General features: G+C 48.1%; 7 protein-coding genes across 8 annotated transcripts; 4 read left to right on the top strand and 3 right to left on the bottom strand.

Moving 5' to 3' along the window:
* The first annotated feature begins 272 nt into the window (after nucleotides 1-272).
* On the top strand, nucleotides 273-1,498 carry LOC117138158 (rab-like protein 3). Its single transcript, XM_033300040.1, has 2 exons — nucleotides 273-723; nucleotides 794-1,498. The coding sequence occupies exons 1-2, from the start codon at nucleotides 663-665 to the stop codon at nucleotides 1,459-1,461; spliced, it is 729 nt and encodes a 242-aa protein (XP_033155931.1). The 5' UTR covers nucleotides 273-662; the 3' UTR covers nucleotides 1,462-1,498.
* Nucleotides 1,499-1,594: 96 nt separating this feature from the next.
* LOC117138181 (histidine triad nucleotide-binding protein 1) lies at nucleotides 1,595-2,347 on the bottom strand. Its single transcript, XM_033300079.1, has 3 exons — nucleotides 2,240-2,347; nucleotides 2,031-2,172; nucleotides 1,595-1,971 (listed from the first exon to the last, which is right to left on the bottom strand). The coding sequence occupies exons 1-3, from the start codon at nucleotides 2,278-2,280 to the stop codon at nucleotides 1,702-1,704; spliced, it is 453 nt and encodes a 150-aa protein (XP_033155970.1). The 5' UTR covers nucleotides 2,281-2,347; the 3' UTR covers nucleotides 1,595-1,701.
* A 53-nt stretch (nucleotides 2,348-2,400) lies between these two features.
* On the top strand, nucleotides 2,401-3,829 carry LOC117138148 (congested-like trachea protein). Its single transcript, XM_033300029.1, has one exon. It carries the CDS (start codon nucleotides 2,865-2,867, stop codon nucleotides 3,783-3,785), a length of 921 nt encoding a protein of 306 aa, XP_033155920.1. The 5' UTR covers nucleotides 2,401-2,864; the 3' UTR covers nucleotides 3,786-3,829.
* On the bottom strand, nucleotides 3,813-4,523 carry LOC117138175 (transcription initiation factor TFIID subunit 10). The gene is made up of 2 exons (XM_033300066.1): nucleotides 4,200-4,523; nucleotides 3,813-4,140 (listed from the first exon to the last, which is right to left on the bottom strand). Exons 1-2 carry the CDS (start codon nucleotides 4,443-4,445, stop codon nucleotides 3,883-3,885), a joined length of 504 nt encoding a protein of 167 aa, XP_033155957.1. The 5' UTR covers nucleotides 4,446-4,523; the 3' UTR covers nucleotides 3,813-3,882.
* A 62-nt stretch (nucleotides 4,524-4,585) lies between these two features.
* Nucleotides 4,586-5,154, top strand: LOC117138189 (transcription initiation factor TFIID subunit 10b). The gene has a single exon (XM_033300092.1). The coding sequence runs from the start codon at nucleotides 4,649-4,651 to the stop codon at nucleotides 5,081-5,083; it is 435 nt and encodes a 144-aa protein (XP_033155983.1). The 5' UTR covers nucleotides 4,586-4,648; the 3' UTR covers nucleotides 5,084-5,154.
* Nucleotides 5,155-5,270: 116 nt separating this feature from the next.
* Nucleotides 5,271-6,202, bottom strand: LOC117138166 (gamma-secretase subunit Aph-1). The gene is made up of 2 exons (XM_033300051.1): nucleotides 5,722-6,202; nucleotides 5,271-5,664 (listed from the first exon to the last, which is right to left on the bottom strand). Exons 1-2 carry the CDS (start codon nucleotides 6,112-6,114, stop codon nucleotides 5,341-5,343), a joined length of 717 nt encoding a protein of 238 aa, XP_033155942.1. The 5' UTR covers nucleotides 6,115-6,202; the 3' UTR covers nucleotides 5,271-5,340.
* A 525-nt stretch (nucleotides 6,203-6,727) lies between these two features.
* Nucleotides 6,728-8,835, top strand: LOC117136050 (sorting nexin-21). Of its 2 annotated transcripts, none has more exons than XM_033296706.1 (4): nucleotides 6,728-6,921; nucleotides 6,998-7,141; nucleotides 7,227-7,920; nucleotides 7,983-8,835. In XM_033296706.1, exons 2-4 carry the CDS (start codon nucleotides 7,009-7,011, stop codon nucleotides 8,116-8,118), a joined length of 963 nt encoding a protein of 320 aa, XP_033152597.1. In that variant the 5' UTR covers nucleotides 6,728-6,921; nucleotides 6,998-7,008; the 3' UTR covers nucleotides 8,119-8,835. The 2 variants fall into 2 exon arrangements, with proteins under 2 accessions (XP_033152597.1, XP_033152589.1); XM_033296698.1 differs by having other exon boundaries at nucleotides 6,729-6,930.
* Nucleotides 8,836-8,844: the final 9 nt, after the last annotated feature.

The raw sequence follows: 8,844 nt of genomic DNA, 5'->3' as shown, positions 1-8,844 counted from the left end.
GATTTATTTGCTTAAAATAAGTAGTCACACTTTATAGATGTGTAGTTTGCATTATTGCAGACTACCAGCCAGATTATTAATGTTTTTTAAGTATTATTGCATCAATGAATCAGATAGAATATTTTTTCAAAAACTTATCATATTCCACCCTATTTATATTGGAACTGAATATAGCATCTATTCTCTTTGCCGCTCATGTGCTATTTTGCTTATCTCATGCAAATTAAGCTGACTGTTTCATATTTTCCCAAGGCCGGACACTTCATATCCACAATTGAGCTACAAAGTAGGCTTACTTTGGAAACTGCGGTGGCAAGCGGCGGATTTCGAATATTTTCGAAATGGCGAATCGAAGCATTCGATAGACTGGCGCAGCATTATCGACAACAGCGATTACTGTTGGCGCAACCACGTTAGTAGAACTTTGTTTGCACAGAATTCGGGTTCAAATGCAAAACAAATCTTGGCCTACTTTGATTGGCTGCCATTTGGCACTGGACACTTAATGTGGCATCACCTTGCATTCCTTTCGTATTTAATTAGAAATGAAACGGAGCAGGCGAGGATCCAATTAGTATCGGCTAAGCATGGATACTGCGTAGTGTGAAACTTCGATTCCACGAACACAAACACGATTCAAAGACACTCCGATAAAAACAGATATGAAACAGCAAGAGCTCAAGGATGTGCCCACAGTTCGTATCCTGATGCTGGGCGACAGAGGTGGGCTAACATGAGTTATACATAATATGTCCATTGGATACTCCTAATTGTGTTTCGTTCCCGTTTGCAGGTGTGGGCAAGACTAGTTTGACCAATTTGATGGCCACTACGGAGACTACGCCCACTCCAGCCTCACGAACCATTGGCGAGGACTCGTGGCATGTCCAGGTGCGGATGCATGAGTATCCCAAGCCGGTGATCCTGCCGCCCACGCCCACCTGGACCACACCCTCTTCGTCGGAGGACTCCGAGAATTACCCGTATATGCAGAGTACGCCCAACACCACGGATATCCTGTACTTTGTGGAGTTCTACGACCTGAATAGCGATTGGCGCATGTGCCGCCATCAGCGCGATAGCTTCTATAAGAATATTGACGGCATCGTCCTCGTGTACAGCATGCTGGACCTTAGCTCGCAGGACAGCCTGCACGATTGGCTGTACGATCCGTTGCGACTGATCTGCAAGTATCGCCATCTGCGCATCCGTTCCATATTGAAACGCCACCATGTGCCCATTCTGGTGGTGGGCACCAAGCTGGACATGCTGATGCGACGACCACTGCGTCGAAGCGGCAGCATTGCCCACCAGCTGAACGTCGAGGAGATGCTCGTCAACTGCCTGGATCCCGAGACCTTTGCGGACAAGAGCCGTAATCAGGGCAAACTGCGCGACTTCCTAAACCGAGCCGTCGAGTTTAAGGAGCGATTTCCACTGTTGAGTTTCCGCCACTTGTGAACTTTTATTTTTTAGTTTCCCATCAATTTTTTAATAAAATTTATGGAAAAATTAAGTAGTACGTATACGAAAGGTAAGCATAGGGAATGTCCTGCTCTCTGGTTTTTAAGTGAAGCTTCCTATAGGAATTATGAACATGGCGGATTGAAAACACTTTATTTTAGCATTTTACATAGTGTATTTCAATAATTCTATGTGCTGTAAATGATCTTGGGTCTGCTAGCTGCAACAGGCTGCTTCTTATCCTGGTGGCCACTGCATCTGGCGGCCGCCGAGGAAGTGCAAATGCAAGTGGTAAACGGACTGGGCGCCGTGCTTGCCATTGTTGATGACCACGCGGTAGCCGTCCGCGAGCCCGAGCTCCTTGGCCACCTTGCGGCCCACCAGCATGAGGTGTCCCAGCAGATCGGCGTCTCCATCCTCGGCCAGCGAGAGTTGGGCAATCGGCTTGCGAGGAATCACCAGGAAGTGGGTTGGTGCCTGGGGCGCCACATCGTGGAAGGCAACGCACTGTGGAAGATTCGAAAGGTAACATCTTTTTCTACCAACCGAATGGACCGCGATCTCACCTTATCATCCTCGTGGATGAATTTGCATGGGATCTCCTTGCGCAAAATCTTGCCGAAAATGGTGTCTTCACTGGCGGCTGCCGTTTGCGATTTTTCCACTTCGCTTGCCATTCTAGCACTGCAGCTGGCTATTTGGCGAGAGCTGCACCGTAAATACAGTATATAATCGCGGCACTTAAGATAATTAAGACAATTTCGCACGAACTCACCTGAAAACACGAAAGAAATTCCGGCCGGTTGACAAGAACATCGAAAGAGCGCTGCCAACTGGGTTTTCAGGCAATTCACACAGGGCGGCAAATTTAGGGTATTCGAATGCTCTCACACCTGCGTCGCTATAATGTTATTTATAAAAAAAAAAAACTAACAAATTATTACAGGGAAATGCAAAAGTCTTTAGTGCCATAGATCGCTTTAATTAATTAGGGCTGAAGGGCCAGTGAAAATCCAATTAGAAGGAGGTGCACATAGGTGGACTTTGAACTCTGCTGCAACATATGGAAATCATAGAGATCTTCAAACCAGAAAAACTGCTCTTCTGATCGGAAGATCAAGTTGCTCCGTGGCAATAATTGGTGATATCAGTGCAGTATCTTTATCTGGAGGTTCTCTGCATCTGTGGGAACGTCAGCAGCTTGTGACGTAATGTTGCCGCGCTCCTTATCGCTATAGAATGCTCAAGATTAGTTCGAAACTATCGGCTAGGTGCAAATTCCAATAATCCACTTGACTTGCCAGAAAACAACAACACTAGTTTCGAAATCGAACAGCTGCCGGGCGTGAAGGTGAAGGTGAAGGAGGAGCAGAAAAGACCAGCAGTAGCTACCTGTCGCCATGACCACCACAGAGAACGTGTCCACGGAGCGCAAAGCGAATCCAGTGAAGTCCTTCCTGACGGGCGGATTCGGTGGGATCTGCAATGTGCTCTCTGGCCATCCGCTGGACACCATCAAGGTGCGCCTGCAGACCATGCCGCGTCCAGCGCCGGGTGAGCAGCCCCTGTACCGCGGCACCTTCGACTGTGCGGCCAAGACTATCAAGAATGAGGGCGTCCGCGGTCTGTACAAGGGCATGTCCGCACCGTTGACGGGCGTTGCTCCGATCTTTGCGATGTGCTTCGCCGGCTACGCGCTGGGCAAGCGGCTGCAGCAGCGCGGCGAGGACGCCAAGCTGACCTACCCGCAAATCTTCGTGGCCGGCTCCTTCTCCGGCCTGTTCTCCACCCTGATAATGGCGCCCGGCGAGCGCATCAAGGTGCTCCTGCAGACGCAGCAGGGTCAGGGTGGCGAGCGCAAGTACAACGGCATGATCGACTGCGCCGGCAAGCTCTACAAGGAGGGTGGACTTCGCAGCGTCTTCAAGGGCAGCTGCGCCACAATGCTCAGGGATCTGCCCGCCAACGGCCTGTACTTCCTGGTCTACGAGGCGCTGCAGGATGTGGCCAAATCGAAGTCAGAGACGGGCCAAATCAGCACTGCCTCAACGATTTTCGCAGGTGGAGTGGCGGGCATGGCCTACTGGATTCTGGGCATGCCAGCCGATGTGTTGAAGAGCCGCCTACAATCGGCTCCCGAAGGCACCTACAAGCACGGCATTCGCAGTGTCTTCAAGGATCTGATTGTCAAGGATGGACCTCTGGCCTTGTACCGCGGCGTGACGCCCATCATGCTCCGAGCCTTCCCCGCCAACGCTGCCTGCTTCTTCGGCATTGAGCTGGCTAACAAATTCTTTAACATCGTAGCGCCAAATTTCTAGTTTGTCTAATAAAGTGCCTCGCTAAAATGTTTTTACAACTTAAAGAAAACTAGATATATTTGTGTGCACAAATCAAAACTTTAGAGCTTAACTAAATCTAAACGAAGTACTGCGGCTTGCGCATGGTGATGCCGTGGTCCGCGAGAGCCGGCACCAGGTCCTCCATGGCCAGCGTGTACTTCCTGTCCTTGGGGTTCTTCTTGTCCTTGCTGGAACTGTGTCCGCTGGAATGCTGGATGTTTGTGGTGCGCGTCTTGCAGTGCTGCAGTGCGTCGTTGGCAATATCCGATATGAACTTCTGCGCGGACACCGAGACGAGGCGCACTATCTTCGGGTCCACTGTGCAGAAGCCAGCCTGGAGATTCAATGGAATATTAAAAATGCTACAAACAATAGTTTCCGGTATATAAATACGGTTTTCAGGATGTGCATGGTGAGGGCGTCTGGTATAGTGGGCGAGTAGTCCTCCAGCTGCTTCACCAGCTCATCCATCTCCGATTCCTCCGCCGTCAGAGGAACCTCCTCCACGTCCAGTTGCTCCTCGTCGGAATGCAGTTCGGTCTGCATTAGTGGCGAGTCTATATCCTCCTCCTCGGTGTCCGTGGCCGATGTCACTGATTCTGCGGGTGTTACGGTGATGTCCTCGCCATCGGAAGCCATTGTTTTCCACTTTTTAATTGTTTATTTCCAGAAATTTGTTATCTCAGCTGGCGTGTATATGTGTGTATGTTTATATTGTAATCGATGACGATCCGTTAGAAGAATCGATAGCACTGGCAGCAACAATACGGAATAATTCGATAACTAGCATCTCCCATCACTACTTCTGCACTGTGTTTAATTTGTATTGTACATTTTTTTCGATGGTGGGCTCCAATTTCGGAATTATTTACCACAACAGCGCCGGTGGCGCGAGCAGTCATGGACAATCCTCAGGAGGCGGAGGAGATCGGGATCGGACCACACCATCCTCGCATCTCAGCGACTTCATGTCGCAGCTGGAGGATTATACTCCATTGATTCCGGATGCAGTCACCTCGCACTATCTGAACATGGGAGGCTTCCAGTCGGACGACAAGCGCATCGTTCGTCTGATCAGCCTCGCCGCCCAGAAGTACATGTCCGACATCATCGACGATGCACTGCAGCACTCCAAGGCGCGCACCCATATGCAAACCACCAATACACCGGGAGGATCGAAGGCCAAAGACCGCAAGTTCACCCTGACCATGGAGGACCTGCAGCCGGCTTTGGCCGACTACGGCATTAATGTCAGGAAAGTGGACTATAGCCAGTAGTTAATGGCATACTAAGCATTGTGTTAGTCCTAGTAGTTTTTTCTCATTAAAAGGAATGTATCTTAAACATAGATCTGTGTATATTTATTGGGAAAGTCGTAGGGATCTAAATGTATTTTCATTCTTTCAAGTAATCCGTTTAATAATAGGGATTTAAGTCCATAGAATGCGTTACTAATGGAGCATATACAAGGTAATTTGTTTTTAATAATGTTATACAAAAGCTATTAACTAGGCGGTTAATACTAGGAGCTTGTTTACTGGCATGTTATGAATTTTCTGAAACTGCGAGAGGTTCCTCCAGCCACCCGGAAGGCCAGGACTCCCGTAAGTATGGTGACCAAGTAGTTTATCAGCAGAGTGGTCGTGTAAAGCTCATTGGCATTGAGCAGAGTTATCAAGGAGACGAACAGGTGGCTGCCAACCACATAGCCTATGTGAATATAGTTGTTTGTGTCGAATGCGTTGAAGAATATGACGCTCCAGAAGGTGTGCAGCAGGATAATAGACAACGCCTGGGCAGCCGAGGTGACGAAGAACAGCTCAGTTCCGCCCTTCAAACCCATGGTGCCGGGACCACTCTGAAAAACGAGATTTGTCATTACTCGGAGCATACAACGCACCTTTGCTGGACTCACCATATCAGCCAGCACATTGACCAGTGCAAACATCCCGGATATAATGCCGAATCCCAAGCCGGAGACATAGGCCAGGATGTGCTTGTTGTCCGTCACTCGCGTGTCCTCCGCCACGGCATGCAATCCCTGCTCCGTGCTGCGCAGTATCCGGTAGATGATGTACCGGAATGCCTCCTGGAAGCACACCGAGAAGACCACGCCGAAAGCCAGGAATTCCTTCAGAGGAATCAGGGCATACCACAGGGAAGATATCAGCAGCGAAAGCAGCCAGAAGAATGCCGCCGCAATCAGAATGATGATCCGTACTGGGTCATTGGCGATGGTGAAGACGAACAAGGCGAAGGGCGGTCCGAAGGCGATGAAGGTGCAGCCAAAGAACTCGGGCAACGTCATCTTGTCTTTGTAATATTCCTGGTTTTTCTTTTGCTCTGTGGGTGTTTTGGTTTACTTGGGAAGAGGAAGCAGACTCGCATAGAGTTGCCAGACTTTCAAAGTGTCATTGGGGCTGCCACACTGTACGGTTTAGTAGTGTACATACCCTACATAGATGAGTAGATTAGCTTTTGGTTCAAGCAAAAGTATACAAGCGTTTGAGACCGCGAGAATTATCCAAACAAATGGGAATCCTTAAATCATAACTTAATTGCTCAGTTACGAATCCTTTGCTTCAATTTGTATACATAAACCAAAGTTAGCCTTTATGAGTGGTATCCACTAGACTAATGAAAGGGTATATTATGACCACTTTTGAAGTTACTTCTTTTAAGGCTGCCAGATTGAAAAGTACTAATGTTTTCATACCCTACTATATAAAGTCTGTTAATTCAAAAAAACTTGTTGCTAAAGTACACGATATGTATTAGAGCCAATAAAGATGTTAGCCTAGTAAATTATTATGCAATTTATAGAAATATTTAATATTATTTAAAGGTTTAGATTATAGTTATTCGAAACGTTTCCTAAGAGCCATACCCGCGTAGGGTGTTCTAGAAGCCGCCTATGCGGGATTCACACGCACAAAACAAAGGCCTCCGTCCCACTTGCAATGTTTTTGTTTGGGGCGGAATTAGTCACTGTAAATTGACTCAACAACTATGCCAACCGCATAATCCGCCGTAAACCAGAAGCGAATTGCAAGTGCCCAGCTGCAGATCGAAAACAGCAGCCCAGTGAGAAATCACAAAGAGATTCATAGAACCCGTATGCCCAGTGAGCACAGTGAAACCTCCAATTAGCAGTTCGTCGTTCATTTGGTTTGGTTTTTCTTCTCCCCCAGTTCACGCCGTGATGGCCAAGCGCCTGCACCACCAGCCTTCCTTCGATGGGGAGCCACCCGGTCCGGATGAGCTGGACAGTCCAGCCATCGAGGCGGCGGCCCTCGACATTCCCCCTCCCGAATCTGATAAGGCGCTCCAAAAAGGTTTGTGTAACCATTTTCTCACACTCGCCAAATATGAAGGTACAGTGGAAAATCTCTAAGGCGAATATTGTCTGTATCTTCCTAGGTGTCTGGGAGCGAGCCACAAGTGCGGAGTATAAGCCGACCACGGATGGGAGCACCGTGCTCCGCTTTGACATCTTGGTGGCCCACATAATGCCGCCCGATGGCGAGGATGTGAAGATCAAGCGGTTCGTGGTCTATGAGCTCACTGTGAAGCAGGATGGAGCCACGGAGGACACTCAGCCGGCAAAGATTGAACGCCGATACACTGACTTTCGGGAGCTCTATGTGGGCCTTAAGCGGCAGCATCCGGCGGAGATGGCCAACAAGTACTTCCCAGCCAAGGTCCTGATGGGCAACTTCAAGTCCGAGCTGATTGGCGAACGGAGTGCGGCCTTCGAGGCATTCCTCACGTATGTGGCAAGCCAGGCGATGCTCCGGGACTCGGAGTACTTCCTGCGCTTTCTCCAGCACGACGAACTGACCAGGGCGTGCCAGTTTCTGGATGAGCGGCGTAACGAGATGGCCATACCCATTCTGGAGAACTGTTTCCGCTTGCTGAACAAGATATACATGAATCGATCGAGGCCGGTGCTTTTGATACTCTGCCGTCTGGTGGCTGCCTGCACCTCATCCCCAGTGCCTCATCACGCGGCCGAGAGGTGGGCCCTGCTGGCACTGAGTCGCTTCGAGACATTGTGCGATATTGATCTGCTGCCGCTCTACATTCCCCTGCTCCACACCTGCGCCCATCTGTGGTGAGTGCAATCGAATTCTTCCGTATTAAGGAAAAGACTAATCTGATATCTCCTCCTTTCAGGTGGCAGCGCGGCCAGGACCAAAAGCCAATCACCGACCGACTGACTGACATGTCCAAGCAGGGCATCAACACGGCGAACACCGAGAGCCTCATGCAGGCTATTCACAAGATCGATCCTCGCACTGAAACAATTTGAACCGCGAATCTCCGCTACAATTTTCATCCATTAGTTTAATATTTTGTTCTGTAGTCTTTAGCTGTCCGGCGGAAAGTGCAATTAGATAATGTGTGCAATTAGTTTTAAGGTGAAAGGAGTATTTATCAACCTTTGAGGTAGCGCCCATATGTACCCACGCTGTCCTCCAAAGTAGTCCGTTCTGGCGAACAGTGTGTCACAAAAGCCAATTTTAGCCAACAATTTTTAAAAAGTATCTACGTCTCTTCGTCTAAATGTTTAATTCGTTATTTTAAAACTGTGATTTTCAAATTAAAATGTTCGATTTTTAGAACTAAATCAGAGATTTTTAAATATTTTAACTAAAATTGGTACTTATAAATAGCTTACATTAATATTGCGACTAAATGTAATCCGAAACAAGAAGGTTATGTTCGAAACGTACTGCTTTGGTAACTTAAAGGTTAGTTTAAGCGTATTTATGTTTCACGTTACGTATTGTTTGATATCTTCAATCGTCTGTGTAGTTTGTACCCAGTAGGAGTTGTGACTTATATCACAAACGCATCATCGAATGTCCATGTCGCAGTGTCTCAAAAAATCCAAGCCTAGAATTCCATATCAGCCTGAGGAAACATCAGACAAGTCGAACGAACACAGCTCCCAGAGATTTTTGTTTTTTTACTTCCAGCCCAATGCCTTGTGATTGCTTTTTCAATAAATAAATATTATACTCAAGTGTTTTGC

Source organism: Drosophila mauritiana, chromosome 2L (assembly GCF_004382145.1).
Source record: "Drosophila mauritiana strain mau12 chromosome 2L, ASM438214v1, whole genome shotgun sequence".
Classification (NCBI taxonomy): Eukaryota; Metazoa; Arthropoda; class Insecta; order Diptera; family Drosophilidae; genus Drosophila; species Drosophila mauritiana.
The sequence above is the reverse complement of the archived record's forward strand: the minus strand, read 5'-3'. Positions and strand labels throughout refer to the sequence as shown.